Source organism: Lynx canadensis, chromosome B1 (assembly GCF_007474595.2).
Source record: "Lynx canadensis isolate LIC74 chromosome B1, mLynCan4.pri.v2, whole genome shotgun sequence".
Classification (NCBI taxonomy): Eukaryota; Metazoa; Chordata; class Mammalia; order Carnivora; family Felidae; genus Lynx; species Lynx canadensis.
In genome coordinates, this window is record NC_044306.2 from 138,459,531 (window position 1) to 138,479,881 (window position 20,351).

The 20,351-nt window shown below is 41.0% G+C and overlaps 1 protein-coding gene across 1 annotated transcript in view; it reads left to right on the plus strand.

Annotated features, from left to right (window-relative positions):
• Positions 1-19,901, plus strand: part of TMEM150C (transmembrane protein 150C) — a 78,684-nt gene extending 58,783 nt beyond the window's left edge. Inside the window, exons 2-8 of the mRNA XM_030313586.1 lie at positions 2,268-2,357; positions 3,257-3,310; positions 3,427-3,459; positions 4,158-4,225; positions 11,160-11,287; positions 14,688-14,865; positions 17,650-19,901. Of these exons, the coding sequence (XP_030169446.1) occupies positions 2,278-2,357; positions 3,257-3,310; positions 3,427-3,459; positions 4,158-4,225; positions 11,160-11,287; positions 14,688-14,865; positions 17,650-17,858 (750 nt within the window). The 5' untranslated portion in view covers positions 2,268-2,277 and the 3' untranslated portion in view covers positions 17,859-19,901. The remainder of the gene's footprint in view (positions 1-2,267; positions 2,358-3,256; positions 3,311-3,426; positions 3,460-4,157; positions 4,226-11,159; positions 11,288-14,687; positions 14,866-17,649) is intronic.
• Positions 19,902-20,351: the final 450 nt, after the last annotated feature.

Here is a 20,351-nt window from a genome sequence, read left to right on the forward strand (position 1 = left end):
GATTTCCCATATAGCTGTTCCTATAAAGGAAACCAGTGTGAGTATCTGTCCATTTGGCAGTTGCATTTTTCACTGTAATTAACCAGTTGGCTTTGGTTTATTTACCAGTCTGTTGTAAAAATGGTTAAGAGGGGTGAGTTCCTCATGGGCTGATGATTCTGGGTACATTGGAGCATTCTGTTACTGCAAAAATATTGGGCTTGGGTTACCTCCAGAGTACTACCACCCTGTGAGGCCTCAGTCTTTGAGGCCTCTTTTAAAATTCGGTCTTCATGCAGCAAGAAGGGGAGATGGCATTACAGATTTAAGTAGCTAGCCAAGGCCCATAGAGTTGATTATGGGCAAAGCTAACATTGAAAACTAGGTCTCTTGACTCTTATTCCAGTGTAACCATTTCATCTGTACTCATCCTGTCAGAGCATCCTATTAGGGGCAGATCTAGAATAGTTGGTTTACATGCTCAGTCAACATTCCCATTTTCTGTACTCACTCTACTTCTTGGCTAATGATTAAATTATTTTTTGTTAGCAAAATTGATAGCTTTGTTATAAACCCACGATTTTCTGGACATAAATAAATGAATAGATACTGACTTGACTAGCCATAGTGGGTATACTTAAAATGTTCATCATCCTTCTACATTATATAAACTGGATAGCCATGCATCATCAGTTCATACAATAGCTTTTATATATTGTATAGACTGTTGTGTATAGTTATATTCATTAGACTTTACCTCAGTCATGTCCACCACCTGGTGTCGTACCTGGCACAAGCAGAATGTCAATACTCGTGAATTGGATTGGATTGGATTAGACTGGATTAAATTGATTGAAAGTGGCTCTAATGTCTTTCAACTCCTAGATTCTGTCATTGATTTTAACATCCCTACCCAGATAGCTGTTTAGGCTACAGCGTGACTGTTCAAAGGCATATTATTAGGGTCAGGTGTCTGTCCCCTCACCTGAAAGATCTGCCTTATCAGGTAGGTCAGTTCTGATAACCAAGACCTTTCTGACACCTCATGGCCATCCTCAAGGGAGGGCCATGTTTTTTTCTCTGACCTCAGTATTTGGAAGGTCCAGGGAGTGTCAGCATGCAAAAGCAAATATCAGGGAGGCGCTCAGATATGTGGCAGTGCTGGTTCAAACTTGTAACAATCTGTTACAAGTTGTGGTTCTCCATAATAATCACCCAAAATAGGGGCGCCTGGGTGGCGCAGTCGGTTAAGCGTCCGACTTCACCCAGGTCACGATCTCGCGGTCCGGGAGTTCGAGCCCTGCGTCAGGCTCTGGGCTCATGGCTCGGAGCCTGGAGCCTGTTTCCAATTTTGTGTCTCCCTCTCTCTCTGCCCCTCCCCCGTTCATGCTCTGTCTCTCTCTGTCCCAAAAATAAATAAACGTTGAAAAAAAAAATTAAAAAAAAAATAATCACCCAAAATAATGAGCAGTGATACTTCTTTAGAGAAACCTATTAATTACATTATTCTTCTGTGTGTCGGGTCTGTGTGCCAGGTCGCTTTCTCATAGACACTCTTAGAGCTTAGCTTCTCTTACTTCATTTTTGTGGGGAATTTTTTTATTCATTTATTTTTGCTTTCAAATATAACATCCGGAATGCCTGGCATCTGCTCTTTTTCCCCACTGTGTTCGTTGGAGTTCATTTAAAATTATACACAATGCACTGTTTTCCAGAACATTCATCTTTAGAGTCTTCTGAGATAGTTGCTCAATAACCTATCATGAGAAAAGTTCAGATTTGCAAAGCATTTGTCATTTCCTCCTGAACTGCTAATTTATTTAGTAACCGTTTGTTTCCAGGACTCTTGTCTGCCAAGCTGTAGGCATATGTACATGCCAGATCCATAGAACCATAAATCCATAAATGTTAATAATAGCACTAAAAGTAGATTGGAATAAGCCTTTGGTACCTAGCCCTTCTGAAAGTCCTAACCCACGCCCTTTTGTCCTTTTTAAAAAACATTGATGCTTGTATAAGGATAAATGTGTTTGTGAGAAATTTCCCCTTTGTTTCCCAACTAAGGCTCTGGAATATTTAAGCCAATTCTAGATAACAGTCATCCACATTAACTGCTCAAGGGATTTCCACATGAGTAAGTGGCAGTAATTGACTTGGATCATGATTTCATAAAGTACTTTCAGTTTTTATTCATAAATTCTTTTCAGTTAGAGTGAACTTCCTTTCAGTCCTGAACGATTGAGATAAATTTTTGCCTTGGTTATTAATACCTGTTGATTTCATTTCAGTGGTACAGGCATGGATGGGAAGAAATGCAGTGTATGGATGTTTTTACCTCTTGTATTTACTTTGTTTACTTCAGCTGGATTATGGATAGTGTGAGTATTCTCTTCATTCATTATTTAAGGACTTGGGTTGCAATGTAGATAGGAATGTAGTTTTGATGTAGAAACGTGTTTAGAAATACTTTAAAATAATGTTTACTAATTCAACCTTGCTAAAGTCTCCATTTCTCTTCCCTCCTTCTGTTACCCAAAGTAAATAGCTAGAGTGGGTAATAAATAATGCAAAGCAGGTAGTGAAGACTGCTGGTCTTATTTTGTGTTCCTGTGTTCCTTCAGTAACGAACATTCTATAAACTGATGATACGGATTCATTATTTGCAAGATTTGCTCATTATACTAACATGCCAAGGATTCCACTCATAGTCCAGTTCATAGTTCAGTTATTGTGTGTGACTGGGCTTGGTATGTTTATAAAATGGGTATCATTACGTTATAAGTCTTGGCTTATCACAGAACACTCCTACACTTGCTTATTATTTCAAGTACTATTTCCCTTCCGGCAAATTATTTTGGTTCCTTGCAGTTCACTAATAGAGGTGAACACATACTCCTGAGAAATTAGAAAATTTGAATTCTAATTGTATTTCAGTTTGCCCAAGGTTATAAGGTCTCATTTCTTTGTTTTCCAGTTTCCAGATTATAATGATTACCATTAATTTGGGGAGTGTTTTAAAAATTAAAGAAATAGTGTTAGTAATCACATTTGAACTTTAAAGAGCTAAGTGATCTATAGGTAAACATAGTAAAAGGTGAAAGAGTCATGCGATCTGAAGAGAAACCAGAGTATAGGTAAACATAGTAAAAGAGATTTTTCCCAGTTAAAAAAAAAACAATGAATATGATTTAATGTGGTTAGTCTAGTCATTCTGGGAAACAAGTCTTTTTTAAAAAATGTCTTTGTTTTATAAACTTAGGTTGTTTTTTCTTCACAGATACTTTATAGCTGTGGAAGATGACAAAATTTTCCCATTAAATTCAGCTGAAAGGTAAAGTTGATCTCTGGGTAATTGATTATTTATTAATAGACTTAACAAAAATTTTGCCGCTGGTGAGGTTAGACTGTGCACTGACTGTACTTTAACTTGTGTTTTTTGTTTTCCAGGAAACCTGGTGTGAAGCACGCACCATATATAAGGTAACTTGGTAGCTTTCCTCCGATCTGTTGGATCTTACAGGTTGAGAGAGTGTCTTAGTTTGGGCTACTGTAACAAAGTAGCATAGACTGGGAGGCTTGTCAACAAAAAGTTATTTCTCCCAGCTGTAGACACTGGAGGTCCATCAGGGTACCAGCAGTCAAGTGTCGATGAGGGCCCTCTTCTGGGTTGCAGATGGCCATCTTCTCATCATGTCCTCATGCAGCAGAAGGAGGATGAGACAGTCCTCTGGATTCTCTTTAAAAAAAATTTTTTTAACATTTATTTATTTTTGAGAGACTGAGAGACAGAGCGACAGAGCATGAGAAGGAGAGGGGCAGAGAGAGAGGTAGACACAGAATCTGAAGCAGGCTCCAGGCTCTGAACTGTCAGCACAGAGCCTGATGTGGGGCTCGAACTCATGAGCTGTGAGATCATGACCTGAGCTGAAGTCGGACACTTAACCGACTGAGCCACCCAGGTGCCCCTGGAATCTATTTTACAAGGGCACTAATCCCGCTGGGAACGGCTTCTACCCTCATGACCTAAGTAACTCCCAAAGTCCCCACCTCCTAATAGTAGTATCACATTGGGAGTTAGGATTTCAACATATGAATTTTGAAAGGACACACAGACATTCAGTATATTGTAGGTGACAGATTTTAATACAGTAATAATAAAACATGTCATAATTTTTAAGTATTGCAGGTGATGAACCTCCTGCAAGCTGTGTGTTTAGTCAAGTTATGAACATGGCAGCATTCCTAGGTAAGAAGAAAGTAAAGAATGCTTTATATGCTTTGGTACACTTCTTCTTTATTTCTCCCAAACCTATATCAAAAGCATGGTTAGCTTAGTTGATAATTGGGTATCATGTCAACATGCTGAAGCTGGCTTTTTGTTTTACCTTACATTTTCACCATCTTCATCGTTTCAGTGTATTCTTGACTTTATTTCTTTTGCCGCATGAAATAATATATTTCACATGCCATAAAATCCAGCATGAGAAGAATATAATATTGTATAATATATTTGCATTAAAAAGAATGTCACACTTATTTCTTCACTGGCAAGGATGACAAATGCATAGGCTTTGTGATAAATCTTGATGTGTGTAGATATGGTCTTTAAATCTAAAGGTCAGCATTAACATGGGTGACTCAGTCTCCCGTACACAAATGCATATGGAGATGTAGGTTTTAAAAAAAAGGAAGAAACCTTTAGTACTTATGTCTGGTCCCAGTTCCACACCTTTTCTTCAGGGCCCAAGACCGTCATTTCATATCCTGTCCCCTTTGTTCTGTGAGTGCTTCCCTGAGGGTCGAGGGAACCAGCCATGCTCTCTGTCCTTGTCCATGTTGACCTTGTATACCATCTCCCCAAGGCCAGTCTCCTCAGTGTCTTTCAAAGCGTCAGCTAACTATCACCATTGGCATGCTGTGGGTGATGGGCCAGTGAAATTTTCAACAAAAGTTTTCTTGAAATGGTTCTTTTGGATGGTGAGAGTTTCACTCCAAGTAAGAAAGAAAGATGATGTTATTCCTGAGGGAATCATCGGCGTTTGTGGCATCTCTCCCCCAAAAGGTGACCCGTTATTTAATTTATGTAGAACTCCACCCACAAAGAGTTCCACTGATTCTTAAGATGCTATTTTTATTTTTTAATTTTTTTAATGTTTATTCATTTTTGAGAGAGAGAGAGACAGAGCATGAGCGAGGGAGGGGGAGAGAGAGAGGGAGACACAGAATCCGAAGCAGGCTCCAGACTCTGAGCTGTCAGCACAGAGCCCTGCGCAGAGCTCGAACTCATGAACTGTGAGATCATGACCTGAGCTGAAGTTGGATGCTTACCGACTGAGCCACCCAAGTGCCCCTTAAGATGCTATTTTTAAATGTTTGCTTTGGGAAACGAAAGTCCTATAAAACCCCCTGGAAAATCAAGGGAGACAGTTGGTCCAACATGCAACACAGGCACAATCTTAGTTTAGAAGGCTCAAGACATGAGACACATGGAGAATGTTCCCAGTGAGGCCCAAGAGGCCTCTCTGGAACCTGCAGAGTTCGACGAGAAGCACACTGCAGGGCTTTCCTGCAGTTAATAAGATTCCTCCCTGGACCTAACTCTATTTGGGTCAAAGCCTTTCACCACCCAGGCTTCCCCAAAACATATAGCCCATTTGTCTAAGCAGGAAGTGTCTATCAGGCATGGGCTGCTATGCCACCACTAAGGAGAAGGTTAGATATAACCCTAATGCTGACATTGCTGAGTCTTTGAAGAAGCTCTTCTCTTCATGCCCTCAATAGGCAGCATTAACAGGATTTTAGCTTTAATAGGATTTTCATGTCCCAGCTATTCCCCAACTCTTCAAAGGGCGGTTCTTACCGCAGCTGGTGCCCATGTGGGCACCAGTGCCTGCCCCAGTCAGGCGAGTTTTGTCTTCACTGCCTTCAGCCTCAGCTACCATGAGCTTTAACACTCACTCTTTTTTTTCTACCCTTGACACCACTTTTCTGAAAAGACCTAATCATACCAAAGCATAAGTGACTGCTGAGGAGATCTCTGCATTTAACAGAACGCAAAGCCCTGAGAGAGGATCTTGAATTGCAGGGTCAGGGACCTTTCCCAGCCAGTCTGCAGTCACACCACACAGGCCTGCAGGTTGGTACCTAGTCATATGGTCTTCCCCACGGGGTGCAATAATACCAGTAATTAATAGCAGTCATTTATATTCCAGGCACAGTGCTAAGTGCTTTGCAAATACTACCTCATCTAATCACGATACACAGGAGACTGTCCTTATTAAAAAGCTGTCACAAGCTGTTTGTCCTCCATTTGGGCTTTAAAGAAACCAATGAACATGTTGGAAGCTACATATTGCTTCCCTCATATTCTTAAGACAAATTGATACTTCCCAGTTGTCTTTAGTGTGTAATCTTAAAAATGTCAATTTGCACAGCTCGCACATTTATCCAGTTATAAAGCTTATGATTAACTAATTGTAAAAGCATTTCCAAAAACAGAGTAATGAAAACAAGTTCCCCTCTTCCAGATGACATTCGTCATCATCTTATTCCCTGGTCCTCCCCTGTTCCAGCAAGAAGCACTTAATAAGCCTTTACTAGCTCTTGCTCTGAGGTATTGAAGTATCCAGGGTTTATTCTTTATTATCTTCCATCATTTGTAGTACCATCTGGTAGACACAAAACTGATGAAGATTAGTGTGCAGTGGGAGGAAACCAACAATTATTTATTTATCAACTCTGGGAGTGAGGAGGAATCCATTTACGAATGATTCTTGCTCGAAATGGCGGAGGCCTTCCATCTCCCCAGGGCTGTCCCTGCCAGACCTCGGACTATTACTTTAGACGGCATAACTGACTTTAAGAAACAACCTGGACTGCCTATAAATCATTGCTTTTTTGGCAGCCGTATGGATTATAATTTACAGTCTACAAATGAGCCAGTGTAGCATTTATTAAAATCAGTTAGCAAAGATCTTCTGTCTTTTTGATGTACTAATCAAAGATCAAACTCAATTGTTTTCTCTACGCAATTAGTTTTGCACTTTGTCCTGAATCCACGCTTTCGATCTCTCCTGGGGAGAAAAGAGACCTGAGACAAATTTCTTGAAAGGAATATTCTTTTCTGCCCGGGAGAGGTTGTGAGGATAAAGCTGAGAGCTGAATGATTTCAGTCACCCAACAGCAGCTGTTCCCCCTCCTTCAGCCGAAGCACATTGATTCCCGTGTTCTATTGCGGTCATAAATAGGAATTATTGATGCATAAACAATAAAACTAAACAAATCAGAAAAGAATTTGGCCAGGCACCAGTTTAGAACTGCAATGAAGAGCTGCTATTTTGAGTTTGAACTTTAAAAGCCCAACAAAGGGCGCCTGGCTGGCTCAGTTGGTGAATCATGCAATTCTCGATCTCAGGGTTGTGAGTTCAAGCCCCACATTGGGTGTGGAGCCAAATAAATAAATAAATAAATAAATAAATAAAACCCAGTTAGCCTCAAAAGAAAAAGGTTAGTAAAGAAAATAAGCAATTATTCTAATATCTGTGTTTTTTTAAAATAGATAAACAGGGGACACATACAGCAAAGGACTGTTCTAAATACCATAAACAACAGAAAGGTGGGTTTTAAAAATGTTTTCTGAGGCGCCTAGGTGGCTCATTCAATTGAGCATCAGACTTGATTTCAGCTCAGGTCATGATCTCACGGTTTGTGAGTTCAGGCCCCACGTCTGGCTCTGCACCAATGGTGTAGAGCCTGCTTGGGATTCCCTGCCTCTCTGCCCCTCCCCTGCTAGTGTTCTGTCTCTCTCAAAGTAAAACAATAAAAACTAAAAAACTTTAAAAATTTTAAAAAATCTTTTCTAAAACTATTCATGAAATCTAAAATGTTTAATGAAACTAAAAGATGTATCTTCTGATTAGAACATCAATGTAGTTAAAAAAAAGAAAGTCATCATATATAACGACGGCTTTGAAATCACCCCACTGCCAACAAGTCTTTTTCAAGGGTGTATAAATCACTACTTGGTTGAAAAAAAGACTTTGTAAACAATAATCTGAATCTGCCTCCATTAAACCTGTTAATAAAACTGTTAAAGGACCAGAATCTTACTAATTCCAGCACCTTAAACCTTCACCTAGAATCTTTTTTTTTTTTTAATGTAACCCTCTATGCCCTTCATGGAGTTGGAACTCACAATCCTGAGGTCAAGAGCCATATGCTGTCCTGACGGAGCCACCCAGGCACCCACAGAATCTATTTTTAAAGGAAATTTTGCCTAGTCCAAGGTGATTAATAATGGGGTTAATAGGTAAAGAGGGCAGAGTGTGGTGTTGGGACTGTTGTTCTGGAAGTTAAGAGTGTTGACTCAAATTCATGTCTCCGAGTAGGTATCTGTTTCCTGTTTAATTTCATCATCTGTTCATGATAAAATGATTTATCATCATATTACAAATGGGAAGGCTACCAGTGCTGGGACCAAAAGATGATACATGTCCTGTGTTTCCTGGGCAGAAATGACTAACAGAGAATGGCCTGACCCTCATCATCTGGGCACTGTGGACCAAATTGACTGGATGGGTCAACATGAAGAGCCTTCTGTGTCTGCTTCAGCCATGTTTTAGGGCTTAAGCCAAATTCTAGTACAATCCTATCCCCCCAAACTGAATGACATCAAGATGGTTGCCAGAGCAGAACTTTTCACTGGTCATTTTTAAAAGAAATGAAATGTGCTGCCTTGGTATTTTGTCATTAGGCCCTAATATCCATACACAATTAATAGCAAGTGTCTCCCATGGTGCCCTGTGTTGAGGCTTCTGGTCTTAATCTAGTGACCTCTTTATCTGATGATCACTTTGTGTCAGAGGGCTTACATGGAATTTCTCCTCTCCTTACTTCCTCCTCCTATTCCCATCCTCAAAAGTAGCAAGATGTTGTGCCAATTTTTTTCATCCTCTAGGATACTTGTCACTATTAATAGACTTCAGATATAACTTCTAACTAGGTCACTCAAACCATTAGGGTTGGACTATTGTCAACTCAAGTGTATCATTTACTAATTCTATGACCACTAGTGGGAATTAGATAAAATGTGAATATACTAAAAGCTAAATCAGAGCTGAACAATTTGACATTTAATAAATTATGGTTTATTGTTATTTTGTTTCTAAAGTCCAAGTATTTTTTAGAATGTTTATTTATTTATTTTGAGAGAGAAAGAGTGAGCAGGACAGGGGCAGAGAGAGAGGGAGAGAAAATCCCAAGCAGGTACCATGCTGTCAGCACAGAGCCTGATGCAGGGCTCTGTCTCATGAACCAGGAGATCATGACCTGAGCTGAAATTAAGAGTCGGATGCTTAACTAACTGAGCCACCCAGGAGCCCCTCTAAAATCCAAATATTAACCAAGTTGCATACCACTCTTTGATCGAGGTACCTGGAACTGAAAATCAACTTGCTGAGCTTAACTTTGTAGCTTGAAACTATGAAATTCAGTAGATTTAGGAAATGCAAATTTATGGTGGGTTTTCTTTATTAATGACTATTAATAAAGGCCTATAACGAAGATAAAACATTTAGCAAATAATTACTTAATTGCTGTATCAATAGGGTAATTCTTGGATTTCTAATTGTCTTCCCTGCTAAACTTTAATGTCAAAATAAATTGCCTTAGGAAGTAGTAAGTTCATTTCCTTATATGTAGATATAATTTATATTAACTGCAAGTATTTTTTGTCTTGTTTGTAGACTAACCTCTCCCAGCACTTTGTACAAACATGAAAGTATCTCTGCACTAAGCAATTAATAAAAGGGGATTCTTACATGAGTGGCTTGAGTATGGGCTGCCCTCAGGGTTACTATTAGAAGTCAGGCTTGAAATTTAGGTAACTTCCTTCATGCTCTCTCAGATTCCCTCATAACAATATGCTTCAAAAGATGGGGTGGTCTTTTTAAATGAGTAATTACCATCATAGAAGAATTGAGCTTTATTAGTATAATCAGTGTGATTTTTAGTACATACCAAACTCCCAAATCGGCCATGTTAAAATTCAGATTTCGTAATTTGGTTACTGTAACTGCTCTAATTTAGGTCAACTATCTTTGTCCTTTGACAATGGATACCTCCGGTAGAATTAGAGGGAAGAAGGGGTAAAGCAGTAATGAAGGGAGCTGTACACTTGCCTTGTCTTCCTTCCTGTCCCCGAGAATGATTTCTGGTGCAGGGACCAGCAGGTTTGTCTAGAGGTGGAACCGTGTCTTCTTTCCTCTGCTTTCCTGCCATGTCTGTTCTGACACGGTTAAACTTAAGGGTGGTTGAATTAGAATTCTCGTGCCAGCTGTCTTTATCCCTGTCTTATTTGTTGTGTCAGGCCTCTGCGATGTTCTCCTAAGCCAGTGTGTCCTGTACTGACCTGTTGTTGAAAACCCCGAGGACAATGCTAATAGCAGCTTGTCACCCTTGCACCGCCCGATAACATACAGCCCCAGCGGCTTCAGCCCCTCTCTCCTTCCCTCTTGTTAGGCATGATAAAACATCCAAATAATCATAAGCATTGCATGAAAAATTTCTTTTAACAATTGCCTGTCGGGGCGCCTGGGTGGCTCAGTCGGTTGAGCGTCTGACTTCGGCTCAGGTCATGATCTCACGGTTCGTGGGTTCGAGCCCCGCATCGGGCTCTGTGCAGACAGCTCAGAGCCTGGAGCCTGCTTCGGATTCTGGGTCTCCCTCTCTCTCTAGCCCTTCCCCGCTCATGCTCTGTCTCTCTCTGTCTCTCAAAAATGAATAAAGTTTAAAAAAAATTTTTTTTAATTGTCTGTCACTTCAGAGGCTTAAAAATGTACCTTGACGAGGGGCGCCCGGGTGACTCAAGTTGGTTAAGCATCCGACTCTTGGTTTTGGTTCAGGTCATGATCTCACAGTTGGTGGGATCGAGCTCCACGTCAGGCTCTGCACAGAGTGTGGAGCCTGCTGGGGATTCTCTGCCGTCTCTCTGCCCCTCCCCTGCTCGTGCTTTTTCTCTCTCTCAAACTAAATAAATAAACATCTTAAAAAATAAATACAAAATAAAAATGCACCATGACAAAAACTTTAATCTTGCACATTGTGGCTTTAGAAGAACTCTGCCTCACAGTCTGGCTGTGTGACTGAGATTTTTAAACTTTAACATTTTGTTTTGTCCCCAGCACTTGTGGTAGCTGTTCTGCGCTTCATACAACTGAAACCAAAGGTTTTAAATCCATGGCTGAATATTAGTGGATTGGTGGCGCTGTGTCTGGCTTCCTTTGGAATGACCTTACTTGGTAATTTTCAGGTACTTCCTTTGGCCTTCTTCACCTCTTTCTTACACTTCACCTGTATGGGTATCGTAGCCACGGATTCTGCACAGATCTTTTCAAAAGTGCTAACGGTGGTTCCTGATAAGCACAGGTTCTCCAGCAGTCAGCCCTTCTGGTGTTCAGCCTGGCCTGCCTACATTCGAACTGCGTATGTGAGGGTGCTTACCGCATGGCTACGGAAAAAGGAGCTACTAAAATAGCTGTGCAGGGGTACCTGGGTGGCTCAGCTGGTTGGGCTTCCGACTTCGGCTCAGGTCGTGATCTCGGGGTTTGTGGGTTCAAGCCCCCCGCCTCGGGTTCTGTGCTGACAGCTCGGAGCCTGGAGCCTGCTTTGCATTTTGTGTCTCCCTCTCTCTCTGCCCCTCCCCCACTCGCACTCTGTCTCTCTGTCTCTCCCTCAAAAATAAACACTTAAAAAATTTTTTTAAATAGCTGTGTATTTTATACAAAGGATTTCAAAGTGCTTTATGCTTTTTTTTCATAACAAATTGTCTCCTAATGTAACTTTCTAGAAAACTAATAGGATCATTGCCTTTCTAAAATTAAACACTGAACATCCTTTTTGGATGAAAGCTTGCATTTCATATTAGCAAGCTCCTGTGGGAATCAAGTTTGAAAACCCAGAATTTTGGGGTGTCTGGGTGGCTCAGTCGGTTGAGCTTCTGACTTCAGCTCAGGTCATGATCTTGCGGTTCGTGGCTTTGAGCCCCACGTCAGGCTCTGTGTTGACAGCTCAGAGCCTGGAGCCTGCTTTGGATTCTGTGTCTCCCTTTCTCTCTGCCCCTCCCCTGCTTGTGCTCTCTCTGCCTCTCTCTCTCTCTCTCTCTCTCTCTCTCTGTTTCAAAATACATAAACTTTAAAAAAATTAAAAAAAAAAGAAAGCCTAGAATTTCTCTAGAACATCTATGACTTGTGTAAAGACACACTAACTCTTCTTCCCAGAAATTTAGAAGCCCAAGGTCACTACATTTAAGAATAATTTCCCTTGCCAATACCATTATCCAACTCTTGACTCGAATGACTCCACTTGTGAGATAGACAACCAACTGGAAGAGTACTTGTCTGGTTTCCCTGCCTGCATTCTCTTCCCAAAGTCCTCCAGCCTGTGCTTTGTACTGTGTTTAGAAACCTCTTCCCTGCAGTCAAACATGAATCCTGACACTTCTCTCCCTGTCTGTGGAGTGAAATCCAGATGGCACAGGCATTCAAGAAAATATGCTAGTGGATTTTCTAAGACTGTCTCTTGTTCGAACCCTCAGTCCTGATAATTGATTAAACCAGGAAAGCTCATTCCCCAGCACTTCTCCTGGCACACAGTAGCAACTGAATGAGTATTTTTGAATTGATGGCTTCTTTGACAGGCCATCCCACTCGTTCTGTTCTAGGTCTCATATCAAGCCAGACTGACTGAGCTATTGCTCTGCTCTGTGCTGCCGGTTCTGGATGTTGTAAAGTGCTCACTATCCATTCTCTCAACCAGGGCTTGGATGGAAGTTACTGAGTAGACATTTTGTTCTTTCCTAAAGTCCAGAAACTTGAAGTGTTTTGGTGAACCACAGATGCTCAATACCACTTATGAAGAACACTTTCTAGAATATCTACAGAGAATACATAGGAAACCACAAGTTAGTTGCTTGTGAAGAAGCCAGGTGGCTAGTCTATGGTGTAGACAGACTTTTCCATCCATACTCTTTTTATAATTTTTTAAAGTTTGAACCAGGTAATTATATTATCTATTTTTAAAATCAAGTTTAAACTAATAAGTGAATAGACTGTGTATAGTGTGGACAACCAATTTCCTAAAAGTAAAATTTAATTTGAGGAATCGTTATTTAAAATGAGTTTTGAAAATATGCCTTCCGAATAAGAAAGAAAAAAGTGGCTTCTTCCAAAGAAGAGGAAAAAATACTGCAGCCAAAAACAATAGAAAAAGTTGTCAAAGGAAAGCAATATTGACTTGAGGCAACCATTATTCCCAGAAATGTCAAACAATAAAACATCTGAAGGCAATGGCAATTCAAAACAATATTTTACCATGTTGTAAGAACCATCTCTTCATATATATAAAACAAGGTGCCTGAGTGGCTCAGTCAGTTAAGTGTTTGTCTCTTAAACTCAGCGCAGGTCATGATCTCAGGGTCATGAGTTCAAGCCCAGCATTGAAAGAAACATACAGATGATAGAGAGATAGAGAGATTATATAGATATAGATCATTGCTAAAGGTGTTTTAAGTGACCAGTATATTTTTTAGTGTTTATTTATTTTTGAGAGAGAGAGAGAGCAAATGGAGAGAGGGAGACAGAAGAGCTGAAGCAGGCTCCAGCCTGAGCTATCAGCACAGAGCCCGATGCAGGGCTCAAACCCAAGAACCGTGAGATCATGACCTGAGCTGAAGTCAGGTCTTAATCAACTGAGCCACCCAGGCACCCCAGTGACCAACATATTTTTTTAAATCGGTAGGTAATGGAGAGTTTACATTTTTAACCTTCAAATGAAATAACCCGAATGGGTCTCCTTTAACCTATTAATTCTATAAAAGTCTTGACCAGGAATCGTCAAACACTAATGTCGTTTAATGGGTCTACAAATATGGCAAAAGCTATTAGGTGGCAATTTTCTTATAAGAGGAAAATAAAACAAAATCCCATTAACAATGAATTGATCACATTACGTAGGAATAAATGTTATTAGCTGTCTATGACAGTAAAATCTTGACCTTCTTAGAATTGGTCCTCTTCAATCATTAAATACACAGCCAGATCCAAAGTCTCATTTCTTAGTCTGGAAAACAAAGTTTGCAGTGCATGTTTGTAGAAACTGACATTTCTCTTTTTTGTGTAACTCTCCTGCTTTTTTCTTTGACTTCTCCATGCTTTTCTGGAAATTAAATTCAAGGAATAGATTACCACTGCCTGAGTGGTTATTCTAAATTTTTTTTTTAACGTTTATTTATTTTTGAGACAGAGAGAGACAGAGCATGAACGGGGGAGGGGCAGAGAGAGAGGGAGACACAGAATCGGAAGCAGGGCTCCAGGCTCTGAGCCATCATCCCAGAGTCCGACGCAGGGCTCGAACTCACGGACCGTGAGATCGTGACCTGAGCTGAAGTCGGACGCTTAACCGACTGAGCCACCCAGGCGCCCCCTGAGTGGTTATTCTAAACAAATGTTTTGAGGTTTGGAAGTACTGTTTATCTCCCTTTCCCCCTCAGAGTTCAAACCATTTGAGAACAAACACAAAGAGCCAGCAGAGATGAAGGATTCTACTCTTTCCAAAACCTACCATCCCGTTATGGAGATATCACTTTACCTATTTTTTCTCCCATCATGTCTTTTCTAAATGGGCCTCCTTGTCATTATCTGTTCATCCCTTAGCTCACGAATGATGAAGAAATCCATAATGTTGGAACTTCCTTGACCTTTGGATTTGGCACATTGACCTGCTGGATCCAGGCTGCATTGACACTCAAAGTCAACATCAAGAATGAAGGGCGGAAAGTTGGTATTCCACGAGTTATTCTCTCAGCATCTATCACTCTGTGTGTGGTCCTCTGTATCCTTTGAATGTGAAAAGATTCTTTGGTAGGGAGATTAAAACACACATATGTAGATGAGAAAACTGCCATTTCCGATTAGTTAGCATGTATTGTCAGATTATCTCAAAATCTTAGACAAAATAGGTAAATGGATATAAAAACAAAAACTCTCAGACCTGAAGAGATAGAGAACTAAAATTAAAACAAGCTCTGCCTTCTCAAAATTGTTTCTATCTGTAGGAATGGTGTCATGCATTCTCCTTGTCATTAGTGATGGAAAAGATTCCCTGTCTGAAAAACACAGAATGCGTAATGGGAATTGTGATTTTTTTTTCCCCTTCCATCTTAAAAAAAGTTAATTTATGACTTTATTAATGGCCCTTTTATTTCATTTAATTTAATTTGTGAAGGAGAAAGTGTCAGGCCTCTGATCTCACACTCTGGAATTCAACTTACCCATTAAGTAACAAGGAAAGAAACCAAAAAAAGGCAGAAGAGAGCGCTTCTGCTTAACCCCAAACAGATCCCAGAGAGACTAGTCCTGGAGGGAGCTCAGTGACCCCACCTACTGGTAACATGGCCCAATAGAAGCTGGCCAGTTCCGGGGCGCCTGGGTGGCTCAGTCGGTTAAGCGTCCGACTTCAGCTCAGGTCACGATCTCACGGTCCATGGGTTCGAGCCCCGCGTCAGGCTCTGGGCTGATGGCCCAGAGCCTGGAGCCTACTTTCCGATTCTGTGTCTCCCTCTCTCTCTGCCCCTCCCCCGTTCATGCTCTGTCTCTCTCTGTCTCAAAAATAAATAAACGTTAAAAAAAAAAATTAAAAAAAAAAAAAGAAGAAGCTGGCCAATTCCAGTGCAACCAGTCAGATCAGCCGATCATTCCGCTGGGAGGCATGATCTCAAGTGTTCACTCCAATAGGGTCTCCTCAGGAAACCAGAGAGGAAGGGAATAAGGTTCCTAGGTGGTAGAATGTGTAGCTAACCCAATTACACATCTTCGGTCAAGTAATAGCCAACATTATTGGGCACTTATAATGTGCTAGGCATTGTTCTAAGCACATTAATACATTAAATGTATCAACCCTTTTAATCCTCATTTAACAAGTATGATAGTAAGAACAGAGATTAATTTATCCAAGATCACACTCTGTATGCAGTGATCTCCACTTAAACTCAGGCACAGTTCTTGAACTCAACCCCAAACCCTCTTGCCTTAGGGAAAGTGGCTTTAAAATATGAAAATATTTATTGTTCAGAGACATCCTGTAGTTACCGGAGTATTGGGGATCTTTATTTCTTCTTCCCTCACTAACTGCCAAACATTTAATTGTTTGTTTGTTTTCAAGTTCTTCAGCACATTAGAGAACATTTAAGGGCTGGAAAATCAAGCCAAAAATCTTGCTGACTGCTAGGCACGTGATGAAATATTTTATGAGTAAAAAGGTCAGAATTCTGCCAGGGTGAGATTTGAAGATCTATCCTTTCCTCATTAAGTAATAATATTGCTTTGCCAATACTTTGAGCCCTCAGTGGGAAGAGAATGTACAGACTTTAAATTATTTTGAGTTTTCAGCTTATACCAAACAATTCTGCTCCATGTTGTTTCTGAACATTTGGAACCCTGTCTAGGTTCCCAGGTGAATGGATCCAGGCCTCGTCAGGAGAGCAAAGTTTGGCTGAAGTAGTTTCACCATATTCTTTTGCTCTCTGAAAATTTCCCAAGATTTTAAGTCTGGAGATAGCACTAATTCTAAGGGAGCATTTCTGATTTTTCTTTAAAAAGGTATTTAGTCTTTGGCCTCTTGGCTTTTCGCTGAAACGTGCTTTGAAACATTTTCCTTCCTAGCTCCAACCTCATGTATGCTGTGTGTGTGTGTGTGTGTGTGTGTGTGTACACTCGATATATATTCAGGCATAGGAGTCTCCTTTGTTTGTTTTAATAGTGAAAACGAGACAGAAGAGGAAAAGGAGCCACTTACACATTAGTAGCACTACATATAAAGCTTATATGTAGGTAATTGGTGATTTGATATGTTCAAAATTATTTCTGCAGATAAAATGATGACTATAAAGCCATAGTCATTTGCAGTGATTTTTTTTTTTAAACGAGAAGTTTATTTTTCTGGCCAACTAATTTCTTTGGAATTTTAATCCTCTTGCTAATCTCACAGTTTAGAAGGTAGCTGTAGAGTTGAATGCCTGGCCTGACAGCCAGAGTCCTTGTATTCGAATCCCAGCTGTCCCAGTGAACATCTTTGTGACCTCAAGCAAGTTACTTAGCCATTTGGCCTCAGTTTCCCTATTTTTAAAAAAAAATTTTTTAATGTTTATTTATTTTTGAGACAGAGAGAGACAGAGCATGAGGGGGGAGGGGCAGAAAAAGAGGGAGACACAGAATCTGAAACAGGCTCCAGGCTCCGAGCTGTCAGCACAGAGCCCGATGCGGGACTCGAACCCTTGAACTGTGAGATCATGACCTGAGCCAAAGTCGGACGCCTAACCGACTGAGCCACCCAGGCGCCCCAATTCCCCTATTTTTAAATGAACTGATAACAATAGGATTGTTGTGAGGATTTAGATTTTCTGTGAAAGCACCTAGAAGCATGTCTGGCACAAACGAAGAGCTCAGCAATGTTATTTCGTATTATTCATGCAAGTGTTGCGTTCAGGAAGCTGTCAAGCTAAGTTTTGCTGATGAGGGGGCGGAGAGTAAGACTTTTCTTGTAACCTGTCCTTGTCCAGAAAAGAGCCGGGTTTGAATGTGGCTTATGGGGGTACGTTCCTTGACTGCTCCTCCCCAGATTTCATCCTCATGGCCCAAGGCATCCACATGTATGCAGCCAGGGTCCAGTGGGGTCTGGTCATGTGCTTCCTGTCTTATTTTGGCACCTTTGCTGTAGAGTTCCGGCATTACCGCTATGAGATTGTTTGTTCTGAATACCAAGAGAATTTCCTGAGCTTCTCAGAAAGCCTGTCCGAAGCCTCTGAGTATCAAACCGACCAGGTGTAACCCACCAGTTTTTCCTTGCCAGCGAGGTGGGTGTGGTGGAGGGAGGGGCCAGCAAGATACACCCGCAAGACTTGGTACAGAGCCTCATAACACATTTTACACACACACACACACACACACACACACGTTCTTGGCCACATTTGCCAAATGAGCTTTTCAGGGCAAGTTGTTTCTTTAACAAAAAAGCACAAGCCCTTATGTGTCGAAATACACGCTGTTACACTGAAAATATATGCACGACAGAGCAAGAAGCTTGTGCATGATCACTTCTCTTTTCCCTCTCTCTCCCAGTTCTCCCTGCTCTTCTCATTCTCTTCACACATTTCAGGCATCGTGTTCCCCTTACCACAGGGTAGGGCAGGCCAAATGTAACATGGGAATAATGCCAACTCCCAAAGTTGCCTTCAGATCCAAAGGGCTTGGAACCAGCTCATGAGGAAGTTCTGCATCTGGCGCTTGAATAGATTGAGTATCATCTAATTGGATGGAAACTGTACAGAGACGTGACCCCGTGTAACCTGTTGAATGGCATGGGGTCAAGAACTTCCCCACGAAAACTCCCTTCATCATCGTTCGGTGGTTGGCTGTGCAGAGTCAATGAAAGGAATAGGCTGCAAGCCCACTACCACGATTTGGACTTTATTGTGACTGAGAAGTATTTCCAAATGTGAATATTTGTAGGGACATGGTCTGCCAGGCACGGAACAAGATGGGGGCAGCGAGGGCATGGTTTTGTTTTTGCTTCCATAGTATGCTAGGCACAGCTTTTGTTTTATATTTCATGGTTTGCCTTCTTTTTTCTTTAAGTAACTACCATGGGTCTCTCAAGGCCTCGTGGACAGAGAAGATGTAGGCCAAATGCAAGAGCTGAACTTGTTTCAGGTTAACCATGATGAAAGGAAAAAAAAAAAGGTCACCTGCAGGCTTACTTCGCTGCTTTTATGTTTGAAGCTAAGAAAATGTTCACAGAAAAGCACAAAGAAATATTTGTGGAGGTAATAAAAAGAGCTCCTGCTGGACATTATAAAAAGAGTCTTAGAACACTTGTTACAAGTCAAGATCAAGGAAGAGCTTAATATGTATCTATAGCTACGATTTAGTGTTTTGGTGGGGGGTGGGGGAGTTAAGGGCTTTTTCATACTTGGAATTTGTAGAAACCAATTAAAAGATTACCCTTCCCCCACCCCCCCCCCGCAAACAGACTGGCATAGCTGATGCTCTACTGCCCAGCACACCTGCTTTCTACCTGCTAAGAGTTTAGAACGCAGACTGTAGGCCTGGGCTTCATAAAGAGCAGAACTCTTAGTTCAAAATGTCTTGGAATGGGCCAAGTTGGCGGACCCTGTGTGAGTGCGCTTTGTTTCAAGAAGTCCCCACATTTACTTCACCGGGGGCTGGAATCTCGTGGAATATAATGTGAAAAAAAAAACAACACCAAACAAAACTGTTTTTTAATTCAACCCGAACTCAGATTCTTGAGGAAGGGGTCCATGACTTTGCATCTCTGTAATGTCTCTCTGCCTCCTAGCCCTGTGCCTAGCACATATAAGTGCTCAGCAAACGTCTGTTCGGTAAAATTACTGGTCATTCAAGCGTGGGAAAAAGAAGTATCTGAGAAAGATTCAAAGATGAAAGAACAGATGGCTGCTTCAAGCGAGACAGGAGTGGAAGAAATCCTCGAGAAGGGGCAGGCGGGGGTGAGAATACCTACAAGAGACGGGTAACACGTGAGGAAAAGAATCAAGCAGAGAACATCCTCCTGGGAAAAAGGCATCTTACTGTAAATAGTCCAAGGTGACATTTATTATTTTGGAATACTGCTTTTGGGTTTGTTTTTTTCATTTTTGTATCTTAAAGATTTTACCAGAAAACAAAGATTTCTGAAGTTTTCTTTCACTCTACACAATCCAAATTAAACAGCTTTTGGTGATGCACTGTACATTTTCTTAAGAGTATATCTAATAGCACATTTTAGCAGAATCAAGCAGTGACTGGCATTATTCATCGGGATCTGACCACTAAATAAAATTCTTTTATGCAGAAGTATGATTTGTCTCGTACACCAGCATTTCTTCTGTAATGTTGAAGCATGTGTAAACTCCATCAGTCTGTTGAAAATACACTTCAGTGTTACGTTGGTAGCCTATTTCTAAGGTGTTTTCCAACACCAAAAGTCAATTCTCTGATTCTTTAGACATCAACTGGATGTCCTACAGTTCAGTTCAATTCTGACACGACCCAGGGTTGTTGTTAGACCCTTCAGGTTTAAGGGCTCCGTTCCACAAGACTGCCCTCACTCACTTCAGATGCCAGTCACAAGTATTAGGTCCCAGGCTACCCACACTTCTGTCCAACTTAACTGTAAAATTAGGGGTGTTCCTGCTACTCCCTTCTCTTTTAAGTTGGATAATTCGCTAGAATGGCTCCCAGAACTCCAGAAAACGCTACATCTATCTGCCTGCTTATTGTAGAGGCTATAACCCAAGAGCAACC